At 38.4% G+C, this 26814-nt stretch overlaps 1 protein-coding gene across 1 annotated transcript in view; it reads left to right on the top strand.

Annotated features, from left to right (window-relative positions):
• Positions 1-26814, top strand: part of TSHR (thyroid stimulating hormone receptor) — a 165749-nt gene that overhangs the window by 119602 nt on the left and 19333 nt on the right. Inside the window, exons 8-9 of the mRNA XM_082451480.1 lie at positions 2131-2199; positions 13899-13976. Of these exons, the coding sequence (XP_082307606.1) occupies positions 2131-2199; positions 13899-13976 (147 nt within the window). The remainder of the gene's footprint in view (positions 1-2130; positions 2200-13898; positions 13977-26814) is intronic.

Genomic DNA, 26814 nt, shown 5'->3' with positions numbered 1-26814 from the left:
TCATCCTTCTCGAAAAATGGGGAGAGCTCTCTTGATAAGACAAGAGACTCCTCAGCCACCATTTCATTTGACAGCACAGCAAAGACTGGGGTTTATCCTGCTCAGTCCCCAAACCTCAAGGCCATTTACCTCTTCTGTAAAGCCTTCCACTGTGCCATTTTCCACTCATTGTATATAAACACCAGTCTCAATTTCTTTGCAGAATGTTACCTCCACCTTTTGACATCTTTTTCTAAGGACCCATATCCCAAGCAGCCCTCTCAAGGGAAAGCTGCTGTTTTTCTCACACCCAGCATGGGGCCCAGTAGGCATTTGATAAACCTCTGAATGAAGGAACCTTAACTTTCCTGAAATCTAGAGGTGGGGATGGCATAGCTTGTCCATTATCTTTTCAGATGATTATTTCTACATACCTGCAAAAGTCCTGGCTTCTTTAAAGCTCAGGCTCAAAAAACTACAAACGTGAAAGGGTATGTGTCCAACGGCAAACTTTGTACCCATATTCCTGGTAGGATAGAGTTTCAATCAAAGTTTGCAACCCTTTGTTCTTTCTTTCTTTACTATGTTTTTCTTTCTTCACTATTTTCCCTTTTTGAGACCTACTTGTCCAATAAGAGTTTTATTTAATCTTTGAAATGTAATTCCAACAAAGAACATTTTTATTGTCCAGGCCTCTCAGCAAAGTTTGGGAAAATAGAAATGCCAAATGTACAATTCTCACACCTTCATTAACGAACTCTAGTTCAGAAAAAATTAACTTACCTATAGAGCTTTCTCAGCCTCTGTGCTTAGCGTCCCTGTTCATTGCAGTCTTCCCCCAGGACACCTTAGTAGCAGGAATTAAGCTCATTGTGTAATTATTTAAAACAAAACAAAAAACAAACAAGGACTGCCTCTTAGTTCTTCACAACTACATAAGATAAATCCAAGTTTTCAAGGTATTCATTTTAACATGGTCATCTCATAAGTGTCCACACCTTACTTGTTAAATGTATAGCTATTCTATCCTCCCAGTAACCTTTTGATTAGGTATTATTTTATCATATTTTTACAGACAAGGAAAACTGCAGATAATTGAGGTTGAGAAGTTCTCAGGGTCACCTACTATGAAGTGACAGAGCCAGGTCTAATTCCAAGTTTGGAGTCTCCTGTGTGCTTCTTACTGTGTTACCAGAGTTCACAGGAGGCACTGCAGTAGTTTTCAGAGTTCCCCTACAATCGCCACTCACTGTGCCTGATTGTGGACATGGCAGCCTTCTCTTATCTCACGCCAGTAGCCCCCAGGAAGCCCCATGCATCCCTGTGTAGACCAGAGTTCCCATGGCTGGAGCTCCTTTTCCAGCAGAAAGGATGTGTCCTTTTGGTGGGTGGGAAGAATTGCTTTTGAGTTCAGAAATCCTGATTCCCGACAGCTGTGCATCAGTGCGGCTTTGGCAAATCACCTCCATATCTCAATAACCTGACTAGGAAGTAGAGGAGATAATACTTCAGTCCAGCCCTTAGGATCACTGTATGAATTAATTAGTTGCAGAAACATAGCAACAAGTTAAAACATTAAAACTTCCCCAAAAAGCCATGGTCTATCTATTTTCTTAGATTTGTTTTTGAAGTTCAATTTGATTCAGTCCTCAACCATTTAATTAAGCATTTAATGTATGATACACCCTGAGGATTAAAAATATGAATATAAATGTGAAACAACATTTTAAAGAGAAAAATATAAAACCTATGCATTCAGATGAATAATGTCTTTTAAAGTGCTCATCTTGAGAAACTGCACTTATTCCTCCATCATTGACATTGGGTTAACTATTGCCTGAAACCCCAGTTTTTTGAGTATATGTAGAACATTTTTTTAAAAATCCTTAATGATTGCAAATCTTTGTTCATTAAAGTGAATCTGCTTCTGGGAAACAGCTTAAAGCTCTAGGAGTTAAGTCTGGAGAATGGGGATTCAAACTGGAAAACACTATTCCATGTCCCAAATAAGACGTACTGTAAAGTTTTCTTGTAGGGCCTAAGAACTTTCATACACATCTCTGGCACTGAAGAAATGAAGCGCAACCCTCAGAGAAGGGCCAGAACTACCTCTTATAGGTCACTGATTTCTCCTCTCTCTGTTGATTATAGGAAACTATACAACAATGGCTTTACTTCAATCCAAGGACATGCTTTCAATGGGACAAAGCTGGATGCTGTGTAAGTCAAGGGTTGCCATGAAAACCACTATCCTGCCCTACACTCCCTCCCCCAAGAAGGACCATTCAGTGGGTCAGAATTCTGCTAGAGATACGTTCCACCAGAGCATTCCTCAACCCCAGAGTTAGCATGACCAAGACTTGGGGATAATGTTAAGAAACTTGACAAGAGCCAGTTTTAGTGCACACACATTAACTCCAATTCTAAATCCCGAAGCTTTTATCCTTAATAAAATGGAGAACGATGGTGTCACCTTCTATTATCTTGTAGGAGTGTGTGTGTGTGTGTGTGTGTGTGTGTGTGTGTGTGTGTATGTGTGTGTGTAAATGTTCATCTACCATGTACATGAAGGGGTGTCTTTAATTAAGTCCAAAGCTATTCAGAAGGTAAGGCTTTTCTTTTCGTTTTATCTGATATATTTTCAGGAAAGGTGTCAGTTTATATTTGATTCAGTTAGAAATAGCTGAAAAGCCATATCCAGATTTTGCCTTCTCTGCAAATAAATAATGCCTAGAACAGGATATTGACAAAAAAGATAGTCATTAACATGGGTCTCTGTCTTTGTTGTACCTTTCTATCAGATCTCTGTGGTCCCCAGTATCCATGCTGGAGCATACTTTGTGTCTAAGAACTGGTAGACTGGTTCAGCCATACTGGTGTGTGATTTAACCTAATAGCTAATAAATGACAAAGAGCTTTAGTAGAGTCTGCTTTCCACAGTATGGTGAACTAGATAATTTGTTTCTACTACAAAAGAACTAGATGATATATTTTGAAAAATTATAATTTATGTCATATCCCCAAGAGAGGAAAATGAAACAACTAACAAACCAGTAGCTGAAACCAAAATGGTGGGTGCTTACAGAGGGTGCAGTTCCCTTGGGGGCAGCTGCCAACATCAGTGGTGCCAGGAGACTAGACTCTAGTCAGTGAGAAGGTGGAGAAGTGATGTAAACCTGAGACTGCTGGATTAAGCCAGGGAACCTGGATGAGAGCTGGAGTGGGACCACCCTAGTAGAACCTCTGGACTCCTGGCAGAAATAAATGCAAACCTCTGCAGAAGAAAGAACCCCAGTGCAGGCCCAGATTTTTAAAATCAATCAAATAGGTACTTACAGTCAAAAATTACACATAGGAAAAGAAGAAACTACCATGCGTAAGAGTCAGCTGAAGCAACAAACAATAGATTCTTGTGTTTGATTTGTTTTATGACAGTTTATTGAGTATTTTTAAACAATTGTATTTTTTCCATTCCAGAAGTTCTATTTGCTTCCTTAAAAGTTTGCCTGCTCATTTTTGTAATTCCATCTCTTTTTTTTTTTCCCTTTAAACATTTCATACATAGTTGTTTTATATTCTGGAAACGATCATTGCAAAATCTTAAGGCCTATGGTTCTAGATCTGTTGTGCTCTACGGTGTTTCTCAAACTTTATTGAGCATATAAACGATCTGGGGGGTCTTGTTAAAATGCAGAGTCTGATTAAGTAGATCTGGGGTGAGCCCCAGGATTCTGCATTTCTAACAAGCTCCCAGGTGATACTGATGCTGCTGGCCCATTGACCAACTTGAGCAGGGTGAGTTAAATTACCTGCACAACATAGGTTAATAAGTTCAAAGTCATTATACCTTGGCGTGGCTTCCTAAGTTCTGTTTGAAGTGGGGTCTCACTCTTTACCAGGCTTTTGGGTTTCTTAGTCTTTGTTAAGTGAAGATCAGAGTACCTATATCTAGATTGCCTAGTCGTAGGCTCATCTGGGTTGATATTAGTCATTTGTTTAAAGACATAATTATGGGGGAAGTCTGAAAAGACTCAACAGAGTAACATGAATACTTATACATCAAATTTATTTACAGTATTGGAGAGACCCTACTTCCATCTTAACTTTATCGTTCAAATCTCACACAATCCTTCATTTAATTTTCTTTTTCTTTTTTAGTGTGCAGGATGTTTATTGAGGAGTGCTCCTGGAATCTACAAATATGGAAGGGAGGGTATAACAGCAAAGCAAGATGGGGTAGCAGGAAAAGTTGGCGGACCTGACAGAGAACTCTGGAGCTAAATATGGCCTAGAGTTTTCCTGTTTCGCTAAAATGGCCAGACAGCTATACTCCCATCTTCTTTGGTCATTAGATTTAAGCTACCCTAAGATAGGTGTCTTTAGGTGAGACCATTCTCTGCAGCTGAGGCAATCCCAGGGACTGATAGCTAAAGCTTTTCTCCTGACAGTAGGTCCAGCAGCTGGATAGACAATTCCTTCCTAGATGGAGGACCCAGGTGTATGAGCTCCATGCCCATCACTGTCATAACTTGAACCTCTTGGATTCACCTTATTTATTTATTATTTATTTTTTAACGTTTTCATTGGAGTATAATTGCTTTACAATGGCGTGTTAGCTTCTGCCTTATAACAAAGCAAATCAGTCATACATACACATATATCCCCATATCTCCTCCCTCTTGTGTCTCCCTCCCTCCCACCCTCCCTACCCCACCCATCCAACTGGTCACAAAACACCGAGCTGATCTCCCTGTGCCACGTGACTGCTTCCCCCCAGCCACCCACTTCACACCTGGTAGTGTACATATGTCCATATATACACTACCACTCTCTCACTTTGTCCCAGCTTACCCTTCCCCCTCCCCGTATCCTCAAGTCCATTCTCTAGTGGGTCTGCATCTTTATTCCCATCTTGCCCCTAGGTTCTTCATGACCATTTTTTTTTTTTTAGATTCCATATATATGTGTTAGCATACAGTATTTTTCTCTTTTTGACTTACTTCACTCTGTATGACAGACTCTAGGTCCATCCACCTCACTACAAATAACTCAATTTCATTTCTTTTTATGGCTGAGTAATATTCCATTGTATATATGTGCCACATCTTCTTTATCCATTCATCTGTTGATGGACACTTAGGTTGCTTCCACGTCCTGGCTATTGTAAATAGAGCTGCAATGAACATTGTGGTACATGACTCTTTTTGAATTATGGTTTTCTCAGGGTATATGCCCAGTAGTGGGATTGCTGGGGTATATTGTAGTTCTATTTTTAGCTTTTTAAGGAACTTCCATACTGTTCTCTATAGTGGCTGTATCAATTTACATTCCCACCAACAGTGCAAGAGGTTTCCCTTTTCTCCACACCCTCTCCAGCATTTATTGTTTGTAGATTTTTTGATGATGGCCATTCTGACCGGTGTGAGATGGTATCACATTGTAGTTTTGATTTGCATTTCTCTAATGATGAGTGTTGTTGAGCATCCTTTCATGTTTGTTGGCAATCTGTATATCTTCTTTGGAGAAATGTCTATTTAGGTCTTCTGCCCATTTTTGGATTGGGTTGTTTGTTTTTTTGATATTGAGCTGCATGAGCTGCTTGTAAATTTTGGAGATTAATCCTTTGTTAGTTGCTTCATTTGCAAATATTTTCTCCCATTCTGAGGGATGTCTTTTCATCTTGTTTATGGTTTCCTTTGTTGTGCAAAAGCTTTTAAGTTTCATTAGGTCCCATTTGTTTATTTTTGTTTTTATTTCCATGTCTCTAGGAGGTGGGTCAAAAGGATTTTGCTGTGATTTATGCCATAGAGTGTTCTGCCTATGTTTTCCTCTAAGAGTTTGATAGTGTCTGGCCTTACATTTAGGCCTTTAATCCATTTTGAGTTTATTTTTGTATATGGTGTTAGGGAGTGTTCTAATTTCATTCTTTTACATGTAGCTGTCCAGTTTTTCCAGCACCACTTATTGAAGAGGCTGTCTTTTCTCCATTGTATATTCTTGCCTCCTTTAAAAATCAGACTTTAAGGTCTGCAGAGCATGGTTCTTGGTATTGGCTGCAAATTTGAATCACCTGAAGAGATTTGGAAGCCCTGATGCCTAGGCTTTAGCACCAGAAATTCTGGTTTAATTTGTCTGAGGGTAGCCAAGGCATGGGAATTTTAAAATCTCCCCAGCTGAGTCCAATGTAAAGCAAAGGTCAAGAACCACAGCTGTGGAGTATGTTATCACTCTTCTTGTCCAATAGTCACATTTTACACATAAAGGAATGAAGCCCAAAGTGAACACATGGCTTTTTTTTAAATATAGATTTTTACATTTGATAGAGCTATCAAGTGGCTAAGCCAAAGCCAGAAACTGGATCTCCTAACTCAAGACTCCCCTGTGCCCTGCCGGGATTCATAATTGCTGACTTACCAGCCACCAGTAAGGCCTGGACACCCAACTCCTCTCGCCACTGCTACTTGTTTCTTAGCCCAGGAGAATATTTACACTTCTTAGTCTTTTAAAGTCATGAAATACAGAAGCTAAAAGATCTTGTAGCTGGAAAGAGTGGACTCATGTGAGAGAAAGGAGGTCACTCAAGACTCAAGGCACAACCAGAAGTTTCAGAGAACAGTCATACCAAGCAACGGTGTCATTTGTCAGGGAGAACCTGACTTTAACCAATGCAGCAAGGTCACCAACTCAACCAGGTTCCAAATGAGGTCTGAGTGAGGGAGACCTTGATGAAAAGGCTGGCATGATCAAATGTTATTAAATTCAAACATTTGGGGTTAAAGTCAGCCTATGTGTGTTCATCATTTTGCTTCAGAACTTCTCATGCCTGCTCATAATTGGCCTTTTGGTCGTGTTTAGAGAACTCCACAGACACTTCAAGAGATTTCCAAAGTGAATCTTCTGTAATCAGCAGACTGTTCTGCTAAGTGGATCTCAGTGTAAATCTAGTAGCCTGTTATTTTATAGTTTTGGTCATAAAGTCAGCTGCAGAATATCAAAGGAGTTTAGACACATTTTTATTGAAAAAATGAAAAAAATAACAATGGAACAATAATTTCTATCCCAACTTCTCCCTAGCTTTTGTGGTAAGAGAAAAATTTGTGGTAAGAGAATAGTTTGTGGACATCTGGTCTAGATGTAGGTATAATAATTTGGGGGAGGGGAGGGCATTTCCCAAACTATGTTCCTTAAGCTCTCTTTCCATGGTAAATTAACCAGTGTTACTTTTTAAAAAGCTATTCATGACCTTATAAAGTTAAACAAAGTATACAGGTGGACTTCTTGGGTCTTTTGATAGAATAATCTGAATTACTAATATCCAGTAGGGGGATACAGTATGCAGAGCTTCTCAGGGAGTTCTTGGTTCCAGGAGTACCTCTCTGGACTGGTGTTCCACAGAACACTTTTTGGGGAAAGCTACTCAAGAAGAATCTTTTGATATACTGCCTTATTCGGAGGCAGGTAAATTTAACAAGGTTTATTCAAGAGACAGGCTATGGAGAATCTTAAGAGCCAGTAAAGTTTCAGATCATCCTGTGGTCTTCTGAAGTTAAACCTATGAAAAGATTATGTAGGGAAACGCGGTCTCTACCTTCCTACCAGCTTTCTCCTTAGACCATATCATGGGCTCTGTGAGAGACTTGGCTGATGGGAGAGAGTTATTCTGATGAAAACAATGGATTTTAATTCACTGATTCCCTGAATTACATACAGTCTGTTCTAGTCACTACAACTATCCCTTGAAACACAGGAAAGAAATCAATGCACCATTTTCACATACTTTCTTGACATTTTTATGTAGAATTTGGAAGGGTTTAACAAATGTGGGCAATATTTCTTAACTGAGAGTCATTTGTTTCCTGATTTTTAGAAGTCTAGATCTGAGATCAGCAAACTTTTTCTGGAAAGGCCCAGATAACAAATATTTTGGGCTTTGTGGGACATAAGATCTCAGTCACAGCTACTCAACTCTGCCATTGTAGGACATAAGATCTCAGTCACAGCTACTCAAGTCTGCCATTGTAGTGTGAAAGCAGCCACAGACAATTCATAAACAAATGAGCATGGCTGTATTTCAATAAAATTTTATTTACAAAAATTGGTGACAGGCAGAATGTGACCACATGGTCATAGTTTGTGGACATCTGGTCTAGATGTAGGTATTCAGTGAGGATGACCATTGTGTGATGAAATATGTAGTTTATTTCTCTCAATTCCTGGTAAAGGTTAAATGGCAAACATGGGATAAAGATAAGAAGTACCTGGACAAAAATATTTTAGGGTTTGAAAGTTCAGATCCAATCATAAAATAAAACAAAAATCTCTTTTTCCAATCAGTATTTTAAATCTGAACTTAAATCTCTGCTCCTGTTATAAAACAACATTCCTTCTATTCATTCTACCCTAAGTTTGTGATTCCTGGTTGATGGAAACTAAATTTTTCTTAGCTTTATGTACTCCATTAAAAGGTATCCTATAAATCCAAGGTAAAATCAAGATGATAATCATGATAAAGATGCCTGGAACTAGAGGAAGATAAATAAGGGTTGAGCTGTAGATGGAGAAAACAGAGGTCAGGTTTCCATAGTAATAACAAAATAGTATTCACTTTGTGATTTTAACATGGAGCTGTTGCCTCTATCCTCAATACTAATTGTGATTTAAAACTAATGTAAACACATCAGTATTCTATAATTACCCTAATAGTGTTCAAAGACTGTACATGGCATGTTAGCAATTTGTTGAATCCTCCAGAAGTATGTTCAAATATTTTAACTTCTAATTTAAACAATTGCTCATCCAAAAGCGTGATTATTCCCCATCATCTGCCTCATGTCAGTTTACTGAAATTAGCAGATTTGACCTCACTTAGACCTATTTTTTTAGTGTAACTGAAGAACACGGTTGCAGCCAAGTTGGACAAATTCCACATTGAGAACAAGCACTGATGCCTCAGCAGCAGTTGGGTAATTAAAAGTTCATGAAAATTATGGCAGATGCTCAAAAGTACATGGTCCTGTGATTTCATATGGAACCAAGCACACTGTCATCACTCAGATGTGAAATTAATAATAATACAAGCATCCCTTGCTCAACAGAAGTTGAACTGCTCTCAGTCGCAAGTTAAGTCACACATTCATTCTTTGGAACCTCTTTTCCACCCTCTCCACACAATCTGGCATGGGGATATGTTGCTTATCTCAGAACATTTAATTCTCTGTATTTTATTTTGTATTGTCAAATTCTAGCAACAAGCTACCATCTGACAGTAAACATTTGGGCAGAAAAAAATACCATTTTGATGTGCTAAGAGCATACTGAAACACTAATCGTTATGAACAGAGATGTCAACACAATTCATGTACTAATTAGCATCACACATTAGCTTATTACAAGCAAAACACTGCAGCTTGGAGCACTGGGAAAAGATGACGATAGAGAAGATTACAGGATTAAGCAGTCTATTATTTCTCATGGAGTAAGTATTTGAACAGCTTGTAGGATATGCTCCAAGGCTGGCTTTTACCTCTGCCTGTTGAAGCCTTGAGCATTTTCTCACCTTTTACTGTTTACAGGCAGGTATCCTGATTTCTGCTACCAAAAGGATGTTTATGGAACAGTGAGGGCTGGGCAGGAATTCTCTTTAATTTTCCAAATAACTGATGCTATGAGAGGGAAACACAGTACCCCACAGAAGTATTCCCATGAGGGTCTCACAGTATAAACAGATGTCCGCCCATTTGCCCTAAGGAGATTGTGGAAATGCAGGCTCAAATTCTATCTTGGAGCTGAAATGTCTCCTAAAACTCCCCAGAGAGCAAAGCTCAGCAGCAACCACAACTTTCCTTACCACAGTGTCACACTCCTCCCTCTGACACGTCCTCATTTAAACATAACGTAGAGGGTGCCTTGAGCTAGGAGTTACCCAGCAACTGGACTTTGATTTAGTCATCGAGCATGTTTTTACTGAATGGCTGTTGTGTGCCAAGTGTGAGTCCAATGGGGAAGGATGTGAGCTATGTCTATCACACTGAGTTCATCAACTGGATATTCTTCCCCAGCTCATTCCTGACCATCTTCATTTTTCTGACCACACTGTTCTTCCTTAACTGTGAGATACATGGCACTTAGATCAGGGCAGGGCTTCTTAACTCCCCTCTCCCTACACACCCCCATCCCCACCATATGAAAAATCTGACATATCTTTTCTCGGAAGAATTTCATTTCTTCCAAGAGGTTCTCAAAGAGGTATACATACTCCAAAGAGTGAAAAGGCATTGAATACTCACATGTAGCAGTGTCTATCCTATTTTTAAAGGAGATACCAGTCCTTTTCTCATAAGCCCTTCCCAGTATTTGTATTTAGAAAGACTTTCAAGAAGTCTTTCCTTTCACCGCAGACTCTGAGACTTTCTACTCTTCTTTTGTTTACATTCATCTTGTCCTTGGAAGAGATAGTTTAGATGATCACACACACATACTCTCCCAATAAAATAATCATTGTCTGGAGTAGGTTACCCATGTAGCCTACCAAGATTTGAGATTGATTTACCCAAGCTGGCTTACAGAATGTGGATTCCAGAGGAATCAGGATAAGTCCGGGTCAAGGAATCAGTTTAACTAACCTGACATTCCCAGTAAACATTATATGATAAATGAGGCTGACGGAAGCACAAACTTCTCGGATATTATGGCTTCTGCAGATATATTTCCCCAACCCCATCCCCTCTGCTCCAGGAGAAGGTAGGATCAGCAATCTGAACCCAAGGTTAAAGCTTCATGGCATTATCATAATTTGTGATAATAAGACAGCCCTCCAAGCTGCTAAACGTCGGAATGATGGTTTCATTTTTAAGCACCTAATTATTTCTAAGAGATGAAGTGCCCAAACAACCCTCTTGGTTTTAAAGAATGCAGCCTCCCCCAAGACTCCAGTTCATCTCCGTTCAAGTTGGCTGCACCCTCTCTCCATCCTCCTTCTCCCCTTCTGGACTCTGGCTGGCTTTCCCAGTTTAAAATCTTCTGCAGCATTTCTGGTAAACTCTAACGCTTATCAACCAGCCTCCTTATCCTTGGGGGCGTATTGAATATCAGATGAAAACACTGCAGAATTGGACAAGCAATTATTTAGTTTTACAATCATTTCTAATGATTAGAGCAAGCCGATTTTCACTTGCGGCAGTCAGAGATGAAGAGGAAAAACTGAGATGAGCTCACCAGTCCTTACTTGATTTTCAGCAGTCTGGGAAAAGAATGTGATCTGCAAGTTGCATGGTCCAGAGAATATAAAAAGAGACACAAGCCAGTGTGGCACTTGAGTTGAGTTAGTTGTCTTTTTACAAAACCATGCTGCTCAAGATCTTCTCTCCAGGTGTTTTGTCTCCAAGGCGGCTCTTGTCTGCTCTGGCTGTCACTGACCATGAACTCTGTGGACACAGTGTGAAGGAGAGTCAAACAACGATGGAATGAAGCCTACAAGTGAGAGCTTTACATGATAGCCATTCATCCAGAAGGCACAGACTTGCTGCTGTAACATCTTAGTTGCATCTTCGTACATATATGAGGGTTAATTGATACCCCCGCTCCATTTTCGACTTAACAGTGCCCTGGAAGCTTGGTATCCATCCAGCCATTGCCTGAAGAGGCCATGTCTGGACCATACCCTTGTGGCATTTGTAAACAAGTTGCTTGTCACTGCCATCAAAAAAGTCAATTGGCCACCACACCATATGATGAGTCTTCTAGCTTTCATTCCCCATTACATTTTCCTTAAAGTAAAAGTTTAGCATAGCTCACCTCACTATTTTGGAGGAAAAGTGCATTGATTTTTTTATTCGATCATTTACACCTTCATTCAGTAAATAGTTATGGAGGCACTGAATTTGGCACTGGTGATACAACAATGAGTAAGACAGAGAGCTTAAACTCTGATTTGGGAGACAGATGATGAAAAAGTAAACAAATACACAAGATAATCACAGACTGTGATAATGCCATGAAGGAAACAAAGAAGGCAATGAGGAAAACTGATGGTGGCTACTTTAAGTTAGTTCTCAAGCTTGATTTGAGAAAAAATGTAAAGGATCACAAAATGTATACCAATTTATGAGATGTCATTGTGTGAAGTCGTAGTACTTGTCATTTGGTTAATCCCTCATCCTGCCCAGGAGAGGGAGACTTCTTGGTGGTTGGTAAAACTCTTCCTCCAACTGCTCCAGTGAATACCCATCTATGGCTCTGGGGCTGCCCTCTCTTATTCTAAGGTCCACCCTCTACAAAGGACTAGAGAGGAGCAGAGCTGCTGGACCAGGAGAGGTTGAGGGCAGACCTCACGGAAGTGCTGTTCTTGCTTTTGCCTTCTGAACGGCAACAGAGGCTGCCTCCTCATGGTTCAGCCACAAATAAAGCCACCCTCCCTCTCCTCAATCTCACCAAGAGATGCAGAGAAAGAGAGAGACAATTAACCAAGGAGAAGTTCTTCTGTGAGGGCTCTGGAGAAAGAATCCTTCTGACTCAAAGTCCTCATGTCACACTATTCTTTTTTTTTTTTTAATTGAAGTATAGTTGATTTGCAATGTTGTGTTAGTTTCAGGTGTGCAGCACTGTGATTCAGTTATACACATATATAGATATAGTTTTTCAGATTCTTTTCCATTATAGGTTATTACAAGATACTGAATATATTAATAGTTCCATGTGCTACACAGTAGGTCCTTGTTGTTTATCTAGTGTCACACTATTCTTATTAACCATCACCCTTGAGAATTTTGCATCATGAAGAGCAAACACCATAAACAGAATAATGGAAGCATTATCTGTATCTAAGCAGATCTCCTGAGTCTCCACTGCATTCATTTTGCATCAACAGGTGACCACTCACTGACTCTTAAGTTGACTAGTCTATGCAGGGGTGAGTTATTCTAAATATGTGTAAATTGAGATCATTTATAACAAGGAGATTTTATACACACACACACACACACACACATATGATGGCTATATATATATATACACATATATAATGCTTTGTTTCTTTTTAGATAACATTGTTCTCTAAAAAAGCTAGGGGGGAAAACGCCAGTTTCAAAATGCTTGGAAGCTTTTATCCATTTGGAGGTAATTTTATGTTTCAGAATCACTTTGTGACTTAAATTGTTCAAAAATATTTTACCCTCAACTGCCCAATATGTTTTCAAAACGGAAAGATCAATGTGCCCATCAAGGCCCTTCAGGAAATGTATACTCTGTAATCTTATCTGTATAACCTGCCCCCCATTCCCCAGATAGGATTGCCACAGAAAATGCTGGCCACCCAATTAAATTTGAATTTCAGATAAACACCAAATAACCTTTTAGTATAAGAATGTTTCAAAAATTACATGGGAAACACTTATACTAAAAAATTATTCATTGTTTGTCTTGGCATCCTGTATTTTTACTTTACAGATTTGCTAAATCTGGCAATCCTGCCCCAAATAAAAGATGTGAATCTCTGACAGCTCCCATCACCAATCGCCACCTTCAATGAATACCTGATTTAAGCCCAGTCATCAAAAGTAAATGTAAATATTGATCAATGTTGAGAAATAAAATTTAATTTAGTTGGTATTGAAGAAGATTGAAAAATACAGTCGCCATTGGCCAGGTAAATAGGGAATTGGGCAACTTTTATATAATCTAGATATGCAAACTAGATCATAAACAAGCTCGCTTTCAAAGACTTCTGCCATAATTAATGTGTATAAACCTTGCACAATTGAAACCTAGAATATTTTGAGTGCTTAAGCCGGAAGAAGGTAAGGTGTTTTCCAAATTCCTAAGAAACAGGTAATAGCTAAGGAGACCATGCTCGCATTTTATTTTGGTATTTATGTTAAGTTGCTTAACCTCACCTAATCCATCCTCTCTCTCGCTTTCTCTAGTTACCTGAACAAGAATAAATACCTGACAGCTATTGACAAAGATACATTTGGAGGAGTTTACAGTGGACCAACCTTGCTGTGAGTAAGACATACGAAAGAATATTTGCCTATTTTTTTTTTTTTTTAATGGAAGGGAGGGGGCCATTAAGAAGAGTAGCTGATGATGTCTGTGGGGAGGGAATGCTGTTGTCTTGGATAAAGGCTTCTGCTAGTACTTTTCTGCCCAGCTGTATAGATTACTGCTTGGAAGAAAGTCCTTTTTCTTTGAGACTCAGAAGGCTCCATACTCCACTGTGCCATCCTGATGCCTGACGCCACCTTGGTGTGGACATTCATGAAGGCCCTCTTTTGGAAAAAAAGACATTTTTGAGCAGCTGGTGTTTGCAAAATTCTGAGATATGAGGTCTACAAACAGGTGGAAGGCACTCTAGTCTTTGCTGAGAAATGAATGTGTATTGCATAATGCAGTACATTACGGTATTGTACCATACGGGGGTTCATAGCACAAAGAAGGAAGAGTATAAACAGTTTGATTCATATCTGGGAAAACTTACAATCACTGGAAAAGATGGGATGTAAACAGTTTTTAAGACAGCATGGAAAAAAAAGCTATTTGTGCATTTCCTCTGATTTATACCTCCACATGTAATCATGATCAAGTTCTGTTGATTCTGTCTCCCGCAAGCCTCTTCTAGTGCCATCTTCTCCATCCCCTTGGTTTTGCCTTAGTTTAGAATTTCATTCTTGAGCATCTAGTACAGTCCTTGCCAAAGTGGAACAGAGGCCCCCAGGAGAAGCACAAGACAATCCATCAGAGGCAAGAAGGTTCCATCCATACATAAGAGGTTCCATTTAAAAATAAGAACAAATTGGGAATTCCCTGGTGGTCCAGTGGTTAGGACTCTGTGCTCTCACTGCTGAGGGCACGGGTTTGATCCCTGGTTGGGGAACTAAGACCCTGCAAGCCACGTGGCATGGCCAAAAAAATTTTAAAAAGAACAAATTAAATTCTACTAATATTTTACACTGTCCCTCAGGTGTCAAGTGGGTAATGATTGCATCCCAAGGGAACAGCTGGTGATCCACAGTCTTGAAGACTTACATCCTCACTCTTTCACTTTTAACAATTTCACTTCACTTTTAGATTGAATACACCCAGTTAAGTGGGTTTATGGCCTTACTTTCTTAACACACAGGTTCCATATAAGAGGGCAGAGTGACCCTGAAAATCTATTGTCCCATACGGGGGTTCATTGTTAACTCATGGCAAAGTACTTAAAAGTATTATGCATTTTTCTTTTTATAAAAAGACAAGTGAAAAAAAGTATATTGACCTTTTCTGTGACTTTTTTTTTTAACCTGGAAGACATTTTTTAAAGACATCTTTAACTGCTCCTTCATGATAAAGCTGATATTTCACCAATGAATGAGGAAAGTTGTTGCTCTTCTAAAGAAATGTGTGCTTTGAAAAGAGTCTTTAGAAACAGGTATTTGGAAACTTTTCCATGTTATGTAATTTTCCTGATGAAAATAGTGAATGTCACTTATAAAAAGTTTGCTTTTTTAAAATCAGAAATTGAATTTTAACGTTTTAAAACCTTTCAAATTAAGAGTTGCAGTGGGTTTAAAATCCATGTATATAAAATATGAAAATGAAACATCTTTAGACTAGTTTGCAAAAACTACTTATTGACAGCTGAGAATATGAATTTCAATAAAAACATGTATTTAATTACTGAATTGGATAGAGAGATGAGAATCTTAATTTAGTAAGTACAGCCAAGCCTGCCCTATTCCATTTGGAACCATCTATCTTTGTGAGGTAACTTTTTCAATTGACAACCATTTAAACCAAAACCAAAATAAACTGACCCAGAAGCAGACCTCTGAATAACTGTATCAGAAAGTGTTAAATGACAATTTTCATAATTAGTAAAGTATTATTTAATAACATTGATTTCACTTCGGTGAAATATTTTTTTAAATATTACTTATTTGTTTTTATCCTATCCTTTTAAATGTATGGTTAGTGTGTTTTGTAATGTATAATATATAACATGGTATTACAGTAATATGTGTATAGAGCTCATAAATATACATATGTTAAAGTACATACTCAGACATTTTTTACTTATAAATACATGACATTGAAAGAATTTGAAGACCAATAGTGTAGACCAGAAACATTCAAAGTGTGGGTCCACTACAAGGTTGGCTCCAGAATGTACTTCAAAGCACAGCTTCCTTCGTGGAGAAAGTCTTCCTATGAGAGCAAAGTTGCCCAAACTAAGCAGTGTGTTTAGTGAAGTAGTTGCTTACATTCCAGTACAAGCTTCTTACTTTATCAAGGACTCATAAGAAACAGCCAATGGTCACCACACTTTGAGTAGCACTAGTCTAAATGACAAGAGTCTCCAAATTTCCCCTGGCCTTCTATCTTTGACCTTCTCAATTTTACCCTCCCCAAACCTCCTTGTGTTCAAATGCAAATAGGATCTTAAAAACCAATGCTGGTCTCCCATTCCCCTCAGGATAAAGACCTTGGTGTGGCATGCAAAGCCCTGCTATAATCTTCAGCTTTATCTCTCACACCTCTATACACTCCTGACCAATCATCCATCCATATTGAAACTCTCAGCTCCCCTAATATTCCAACCTACTTATATGGCTATGCTAAACTCTTGCTCTTCCTACTGCTTTGAAAACCCTAGCACAACCTTATGTCTGATAAGCACCTACTACCATTTTGACATTTGAGTAAAGATCTCTCTGAAGTCATTCTTGGCCCTCCTCTCCTTAGGGAAGGATGACCATTTCTTCCTTTATACTCCCCGCCTCTATTTATGCATCTCATGGCCCTAGTGACATGTTTCTATCTATCTCTCCAGGAGCTCCTAGAGGGCAGGGGCTATGTCTGTTTCATTTCTACAGTTCTAGTTCATATTACAGTGCCTGAAACACAGTATTTGCTTAAAAATGTTTGTGAAATTAATACAGTACACTATAAATATTTGAATCACACTTCCATAAATGCTATGGCATTTAAGTAGTAGTCACATTTTAAAGATATTTTAGTACATTGTCCTTATGGGAGAGTGTCCATTTCTACTTCATTGGAAGCAGTAAATTAAATTACCTATTTGTTTGTGCTGCTTAAAAATTGTTTTGATAGTTTTGGTAAGTCTTTTTTTTACAAGACTCTCTAACCAAGTTAAGAGCAGATGTGCAACAGCTTGACGATGCCAGTTCTGCTTCCTAGAGGCATGCCAGGTTATAAAAAGTGAACTAGATTAGGAGCTAGACCTGGAGTTGATTCCTGGCTCCATCACTAATTGTGAGACCCAAGTCTCAGTTTTCTGATTTGTCAAAACAGAGTAGCTAAAAGTAGTGAAACTTAAGTAAGAAAATAAATCTGAAGTATTTCATATATGCTTAATAAATGGTAAACATTATCATTACCTTCACTTCTTCCTGACTCTTGACAGCGTCACTATTCTTATCTTTCGTAACCTCTCTGATCACTCCCTCCCGATTTCTCTCACTAGAGCTCACTGCCCCAGAATTTCAGTGTGGCTCAGTCCTGGATCTTTCTCCTCTATATCTTCTCCTTTGGTTAAATCATTTGCTCTCTAATATCATGAGAATATGAATAATTTCTAAATTTCAGGTTTCAGACCATAGCTCTTATTTAGTCATCTCACCTGCCTGGAATTCCTCCCTCCTCTCCCTCTCATTCCTACCCATTCCCATCAGTTTGATGAAACTTTTCCTGACCAACATCTGAAAATGTACAGTCAACATTTACTGAGCACTTGATAAGCCCAGGACCCTTCATTATGAGCTTTCAATAGGGTAGGGTCACCACTTTGAAGGATGGTCAGGGAAAGCCTCATCAAGAAGGTCACAACTGGGAAAAGATTGGAAGGTCATAAGGGAGCAAGTCATGTGACTATATGAGGGAAGATCATTCTAGGCAAGTGCAAAGACCCCCAGGTGAAAACATACCTGGAGTGTTTGAAGAGTAGCAAGGAGGCTGTTATAGCTCAAGCAGAGTGAACTAATAGACATATACATTTCATCCAAAAACAGCAGAACACATTCTTTTCAAGCGCACATGGAACATTCTCCAGAATAGATCACATCCTAGGCCAAAAAAGAAGTCTCAATACATTTAAGATTGAAATCACATCAAGCATCTTTTCCAACCACAATGGTATGAGACTAGAAATCAACTACAAGAAAAAAATGGAAAAATCACAAACACACAGAGGCTAAACAATATGCTACTAAACAAAAAATGGGTCGTTGAAGAAATCAGAGGAAATCAAAAGATACCATGAGACAAATAAAAGTGGAAGCACAGTGTCCCAAAATCTATGGGACACAGCAAAAGCATTTTTAAGAGGGAAGTTTATAGCGATGCAGGCCTACCTTAGGAAACAAGAAAACTCTCAAATAAACAATCTAACATTATACCTAAAAGAACTAGAAAAAGAAGAATAAACAAAACCCAAAGTTAGTAGAAGGAAGGAAATCATAAAGATCAGAGCAGAAATAAATGAAATAGAGACTAAAGAAACAGTAGGAAAGATCAACAAAATTAAGAGCTGGTTCTTGAAAAGATAAACAAAATGGATAGACTTTTAGCCAGACTTATCAAGAAAAAAGAAGAGAAGGCCCAAATCAATTAAATCAGAAATAAAAGAAGAAAAGTTATAACTGAACCACAGAAATACAAGTGTTTTCCAAACTATCTATCAAAGATGAAGGTAAAATAAAGACATTTTCAGATGTGCAAAGCCTCAAAAACTTGATTTCCCATTCACCTTTTCTTGAAGCATAAACCAATAGAGAGAAAAATGAGAATTTTAATGATCAACATTGGAAAGAGGCAAATGGAATTCCCAGGATGACCGAAAAGGGAGGTTCTGGGAATCTTGAAACCAGGACATCTACATCAGGGCTGAAGGAGGGCTCCAAGAGAAAGTTCTACAAATAAAAAGGGATTGATAGATTATATGATAGGACTGACTTTATGAAAAACTGAATTGAGAGCTATTTTAAGAACTCTGGAGCATATAACAAGACTCAGCAAGAGGTCCATTCAAACCAAGATATGTAAATAAAAGAGAAATAGACATCCCATGAAGAAACTAAAAACGTTACACAAGAAATAAAATGAAATCACAATATGCAGACTTGTAATAACCAGAATACTAAATATAGGTTTAACCAAATACATCCTAAAACTATTTCAGGAAAGTTGAGGGGTTGTCAGAAGGATGTATGTGCAGGGTGATGGAAGAGAGCTAAATCCTCATGTTCCAAAGTAAGGAGTCAGTGGGTGAATGAAAAACCAATAAATCAAGAAGTATTTTCAATTATGGAAAGAATACTGGAAGTTGAAAGTGATTGCTTCAGGGGTATCAGAGAGCACAAGGCAGGGAAGAGCTGCACAGGAATCTGCTGTGTGTGTTAAGTTTCCAGTATAATTTGCTTTATAAAAATAGGTTCATGCATTATTTTAATAAAATTCTAAATTAAATTTTAAAAGAACACCACAAAGCATAGGAAGAAAGGACAATGGAGATTGTAGCATTTGAGAGGCCCGTAGGAGGAAAATAAGAAATGAATAAGAGTCCAGTCTCATTCCTCCACTTCCAAGCATCTGTCTTAAAATGCATCTGTTAACTAACCATGTATGGCCTTGTAACATCACTTTAATTCTTGTCTTGAACTTTTGTCAAAATCTTCATTACTTTGTTTCCCCCATATCTTCTCCTCATGACTAGAATTTAAGATCCTAGAGGAAATGGACTGTGTCTTATACTTTTTGTAATCCCCCCACTTCAAAAAAGAAGACAGCAAGTACTCAATAAATCTTGATAAAGTATAACTTAATATCAAAGAGTCATGATTTGGCTATGATTTGGAGTAAAAGCCAAACTTGGAAAATCTTAAACTCCATCTAAAGAGAAGATAATCGGAATATATGTATACCTCATAAAGGTATTTGTGAATGACTGTATTCATCTCTGTTGACTAAAACAGTCAAATTTGCCCACTTAGTTTACCACCTTTTTTCAAGGTCATTTCTTTAAAAAGAATCTAACTTAAAACAGCTGCAACATCTAAAGTGAGATCTCATCTCCAATCTTTGCTAATTTTTTAAAAGCCTTTTAAATTTAGTTTCATAACATTTTTTCCTTATTGATTTTTTAATCAAGATATGCAATCTCATTTTCCATTTTTATACTGTCCATTTTTGATTATGGTGTTTTCTTTTCATCTTATTTTGAAAGAGAAGCTCTTGGTGTTTATAACCCCAAAGGAAAGAACACACTGAAATGTAATGCCTTCCATAATAACCAGAGTCCTCCAAGGTCTAAATTATGTAACTCACTCTAATAAGCATTTAACCTACTGTTGATAATGACTATATTATAATTGTCCCACTTACTATTATAAGTAACTCCTAAGAAGATGAAATCTCTGTGATAATATACTTGAGCTTGCACTACATGTTATCAACAAAAACAAACTTCAAAATAAACTATTGTTGCTATTAGCTGATCAAATTAATCATTTGAAAATCTAAGAGTCATGGCACTGCCATCTTGGTTTAGAGAAAAATAAGTCTTTCATGTATTTCTTTTGACTCGTAATGCTCTCCACAAGGTCATACTATTAGATGGCTGAAAAATTGTGGCAGGGTTCTTTCTAGCATGGCTGAAGTCCACAGGCGTGTTGAATACATGATTTTCTAGGTTGATTCTGGGCAAAATTATTTTTTTATTGAGGTATAATTTACATACAATAACATGCACATTTTTAAAGTGTACAGTTTGATGAGTTTTGGCAAAACTATGTTACCTCAGTGAAGGCTTAGAACATTTTCATGGCCCAGAAACTTCTCTCATGACCCAATGTCCCATAGAGAGCCACATATCTCTTTATTCTTCTAGTGTAAAAATAGGAGTGAAATTATCAGGTCACAGGATAGATGTATATTTAACTTTATAGGATATACGGTCAAACTGTTTTCCAAAATGACTATCCCATTTTCTAGTCCCACCAGTGAAGTGAGTTTCATACTTGCCAATCCATTGTATTATCAATCTTTTTTATTCTAGCCACGCTAGTGGGTGTAAAGAGATATCTCATGGTGGTTTTACTTTGTGTTTCCCTGACTATTAATGATGTCGAGCACCTTTTCATGTACTTGTTAGCCATTTGTATATTTTATTTTTTCGAGGGTCTGTTCAAATATTTTATCCATTCTTAAAGTTGGGTTGCATGCCATTTTGTTGTTATTGAGGTGTGGTCCTGGGTAATGAATTCAGTTTTAGTCTTAACTACCAGTCCTCTGTCATCCCTAGTTTATTCTCTCTTTCTGTTTCTCTTTTCTTTCTAAGGAGAAATAGCTAATCTGAAACAAACTCACACAAGGTGTTCATTAACTCATTCTGCAGATATTTAACTGAGCACCTACTGAACTCCATGAAAATTATAAGAATAAGATACAACCTCTGCCCTGAAAGAGGTTACAATCAAATTCAGGAGAAATGTGAATAAGGCACTATAAGTTTAATGTAAAAAGAGCCATAAGAAGTATTTAAAGAATCAAGATAGCATTCCTGATTAGGGTGACCAGCATAGGCCTTGTTAAAAGAGGTGGTATTTGAGATGGGCTTCAGGTGAGGAGTAGAATGACAATAGACAGAGACAGAAACTATAAGAGGAAGAACTAAGGCAAGCCTGCAGGAAAACAGGATATATCCTAAGAGCAACAACAACAAAAAAAACATAATTTGGGCCAAAGGATAGTGTCTGAAAAGCGTGTTGTGTCGAAATCATGTTAAGGGAACACGACCTGATTCAGCAGGTAAGGATGACCCACTGAAGGTTACCATGGAAAGATTAGTAATAGCTGCATAATCCATTACAGTTTGTGGCCCTCTTCAACTCACCCCATGCTTCCTTTCCTTGGTCTCTGCCCACCCTTGACCCTGACTATATTAACCCTGGGTAGCTCTGTCCCAGCCATGGCACTGGGATCGCTCATCTCTACATCTTGGCTGTTTGGCAGGCACTGGCCCTCCCTCAGAGGGAGGGAAATCGAGCCCAGAGGCCTAATCAGCCTAGTGTTCCTTGTCTTCCTTTCTGTGCCTGCCAGCAGAGCCTCTGGAGAGGAAGGGAGCTTCCCAAGGGTGGAAAACCAGAGGAGTTTGTCTACTAGGCTGCTCTACTCTGGGCTGTGAAATGAGTTACAAAGACAAACAGACCTCTTGCAGTGCCCGACTTGGGCACCAAGCCAGACTCATGCCAAGGAAGCCGGGTTGTCAGGGAAGCAACCAAAGCAGGATAAGCAACTTATCCTCCTAAGTCATACACCCTTTTCTCCAGAGGCACAGCAAAGGAGAGGGCCTGTGACCATTTTGTAGAGTCTATGAGAGCTGCAAGGAAGGTCACAGAAGAATTTGAAGAGAAAGAGAAGACAATTACCTTTCCAGAATTGTGTGCATGCTGGCTTCTTGCTAAAAACAAAAGGATGGTCTGCTTCAGCCCTAGGAATCTTTGGACCAAAGGAGTTATGTCAACAACTTGGGATACTTGATTCCCCCCAAATCCAGATTTATTGATCAGTAGCATCTCTTACTACCATAGCCATTGATATGAGAAGAAAGGATTAATACTTTAAGTCACGGAAATGTATAATGATAAGGTTACTTTTTACAATTACTGAGAAATTTTCAGAGCATTTCCCAACTAGGGGGATGACTCTGGTAGGAGAAGGATGATGGAGTTATTGCAAAGATCCTCAAAGTCATACAAACCTTTCCTCTTCTTCAATTGACTAAAAGCCCAGCTACTATTATCCTCAAAAGATTTTTACTTTAAATAAAGTTCTCCAAAGCACTGAGAGCCACTGTCCTAGAGCAATGGCCTCAAATGATCATGCATTTTACATCAGGGGATTCAGTCTGAGTAAAGGTTTTTGTATCTATGCCACACCAAAAAGTAAACTAGGATGACTGCATCTCTAAAAAAGAGTAATTCACAAATCCATTAACTGTTTCTTTTAACTCAGTTTTGCTAAAGTCAATTATTTAAAGGCTTTTTACTTTGATCAAAACTGATAGAACATAAAAGAATCTTTACTGAGTCTGAATTCTAGGTAAACAACACTTGAAGTTTCAGGGAAAAAATTAGAAAAAATTTTCTAAACCATATTAATTTTCTAAACCAGTTTTATTAACTAATCAGTGCTCTTTAGCCAAGAGCCCTCAACAGTGATGAATCTTTGGAATAAAAAGCAAGTAGGAACACATATTTTTTCTCTGCAACTTTACGTGTAAATAAATCTACTTTTTAGTGAGTGCCTACTAGTCTCAGTGCTAAACATTTTAAAGTAAATTATTTTATTTTATACTATCAATCCCAAAGGTTTCTGACCTCTCCACACTACTCCACTCATAATTTCTGGTAATTTTACCCATATCAAGTATCAGTTGTATGATGAAAGAAGAGAAATGAGATTGCATAGGGCCAAATAGATGAGGCAAAAATCATGTGTACTCTGTTCTGTAGCAAGTTTTACTCATGATTTTATAATTCACTAAAAGATGCCGATAACAGGCTGATAGGAGGGGTGAATCAACCTGGGATTAAATTTTAAAATAAATAACCCACAAATATAAATAAAGAAGCAGTTTACAGTGTATACAATGAGGCACTCAATTCTTCCCAAGTAAATATGGATGAGTACTAAATCTTTGACTCTTCTGTGATTTTTACTCTTGGAACAGGTGGAAGGAAATAAGGTAGTTAAGGGTTTTCATTCTGACATGCTATCTCTGTCAAGTCTCTGAAATCCATTTTGTTAATTATGTTCTGCTTCTGAGTCTAAAAGAAACAAACACTCAAAGGAAAGTGGACTTTTCATTTCTCACAAACTGATAGTGATGGTCATTATGTATGTGTGTTGCGCGTCGGGGAGGACAGAGGAGAGGACTTAACACTGAGGAGGATATGTTTGTGTCTCAGCATTTGACTATCGGTAATACCTTGCCATCATTTCCTCTTGTTACTGTGTGGAGGAGCTCCAACCTTACTGAATTACAGTATACAGGTAGTTTTTCACTCCAGGATACATAATGCTCAGACAGTCAACTCCATGAGATTTCATAGGTCGTGAAAGCTATAGTCTTAAATGAAGTGTAATTATGCAAACTCAAGAGCGAAAAGAAAGAAGATAACAGTGATATCGGAGTTACAAAGCAATTTTGTTTGTACGCAAAGACCTCAAGAAAAGATTGGTAATTTATGATCATCTAAATCTTTAGACAAACATTTTCTTATTAATAATAGGGGCCATTTTTGAGCTTCAGCTGTGTGCTAGATTCTTTACAGATCACCTTGAGTCTCTTTAACTATTCAATAGTAGGTGTCATTATCCCTATTTAAGAAATGAGAAAACTGAGGTGCAGAGATATCAGGTAAGTCCCCAAGGTCAACTGGCCATAAGTGGTGATATTAGGATGCAAACCCAGCCCTAACCCAGAAACACCATCAATTTACAGCACATCAGGTCAACCCCTTTCACATAAGATGATTCTTGCTCCTGTTGTAATCCTCCAACTTTGCTTGATCACTTTCTTAAATTTCTACTTAAACATCCCCAGTTCTTGATCATCTGACTCTGGAGAAAACCAAAGTCCTCACCAAGGCCTTCAGAGACCTATGCTGTTCGCCCCCCACCCATGACCCAGTATCTCTGATCCCATCTCCTGCATCTTTCCTCATCACTCCACTCCAGCCACACTGAACTGGTGCCCCCAGGCATGTTCTCACCTTTGGGGTTATGCACCAGCTGTTTTCTCTACCCAGATATCCATGGGGCTTGCTCTTCTGACTCCTTTGAGTTTTTGCTTAAATGTAAGCTTCTCACTGAGGTCTTCCCTGAATTCCCTGTTTAAATTTGAAGCTGCCCATCACCCTTCATCCCATTTCCCTGCTTTCTTTTTCTCCATGATACTTAGCACCATCCAAACTTCTAGCCATTTTAGACATCTACTGACTTGTTTACTCTTTCTCCCTCCATTAGTATGTAAATGTAATGGGAGAAGAGATTTTTGTCTATCTTTCCCCATGATTGTAACCCCAGGGCCTGACACAATGACTCACACATAGCAGAAACTCCTTAAGAACGCCTCTTTTCTTATGGGTTCTCTGAAAATGAGCAAGCCCAGTAGCGAATTAGTCCATGTGAACAACTTGCAAATTCTTGCTGCAAGTCAATCTTCATATGAAAAAATTAAAGACATTTACCTGTGGGCACCGGCAGCTTGGAGGAATCTTAAAGTAGAATACCTGATTTTAAAACATGCTAATGATTGACTCATGTTGTAGAAACATAAGCAGTTTATATAAAATGAAGTCGAGGCAGATGCCCTCCTGCCTCCTCATTGTTGCTTTTGGACCATTATCTCTCCTCCTCCTTAAAACCTCTCCCCAACTTTGACTCTCGTGCTCTCAAACATTACCACCCAAATATACTTTTTTTTTCTTTAACCACTCTTTTTTTGGTGTGAATTCTATACAAACCTTTATTTTTTTTTCAATTTTGTTTTATTTTCTTTCTTTTTAAAAAAAATTTTTTTTTATTCAAGTATAGTTGATTTACCACCCAAATATCTTTTTTGTTGTGATTTGTGAACTCCAAAGTTACTCTATCTCATTTCTTGAAGCTCTCAGCACCTGATGCACTGTTACTGATTCCTCTAACACTACTCCTTTCATAATTTTTGTTGATTTCAGTATCCATGTGGGTCTTCTTTCCTATACCTTGGCCTCTGACTTCCACTCCAGTAACATTGTTCTCCACTCTACCTCTAGACTTCAGGTCAATGGCCATAGGCCTGTCATGACCAATGATTCCAAACCCTTCATAATCTCAGTCTCAAACATTCTGCTGTCTTTCCATGTGTTTCCTTCTAATACAGTCATTCCTTCAATTCTTTGGTCTTACTAGGAGCTACAGTCTATTACTAATATTTCACTGTCTTTCACCTCTCTCATGTCTTCATTTCTTCCTTATGAAGCTTAAATTCCTTATCTATCATTATAAGCACTGACTTGTACACACAGCCAACTAACTACCTTGACCCTCTCGCTATCATCCTTGCATAGAAAAACCCTACCTTGGTTAAATCCAATTCCCACCTACTGTGGGCCTGGACTTTTGCAGGTGGGCTTGGCAAGTGGTTTCATTTTAAATCATTCACTCCAGGTGGGCCCCGAGTGCTGTACAGCAATAACATCCCATTTCTCTAGGTACTCTCCCAGATGAACATGTCAGACCTCCTCCCCTCTCCTCAATTCTCTAGTCCTCTCTCATTCTCATGCCCAGCTGATCACCTTGACTTCCATTTCATTTAGAATAAAATCAATCAGAAGAGAATTCCTCATGCTCCCACCACCACATCTACCCACCGTCCTGTATCTATGTCTACATCCTCTGTCTCCTCTCCTGAATTTTAAGTCACTTTATAAGGCTGGGCCCTTCACCAAGGTCTTGGGCCCCATGCCCTCTCAGCAATTCAAGGGCATTGCTTCGGCAATCCTCACCCTTCTGTCCCATAGCATCTATATTTTCCTCTTTACTGGATTATCTCCCATCAACATTTAAACATGCTATTGTTTCTCCCATCTTAAAAACAATATTTCTTGAGCCTATGGATTAAAAGACACCTAAGAGACATATCAGTCAGCTGTAATACTTAGGTCAACTTGGCTCCTGACTCCAGTGAGACAACTACCTTGCCTCTCTTGGAACACTGATTGAATATTTGATGACTTTAAAGAGTTATTATTATTTTTAAGTGTTCTTTTATTTTTAAAAGATACTTTAACT

Source organism: Balaenoptera physalus, assembly GCF_965194825.1.
Source record: "Balaenoptera physalus genome assembly, chromosome: 2".
Taxonomy (NCBI): domain Eukaryota; kingdom Metazoa; phylum Chordata; class Mammalia; order Artiodactyla; family Balaenopteridae; genus Balaenoptera; species Balaenoptera physalus.
This window is presented reverse-complemented; position numbering and strand designations above follow the sequence as displayed.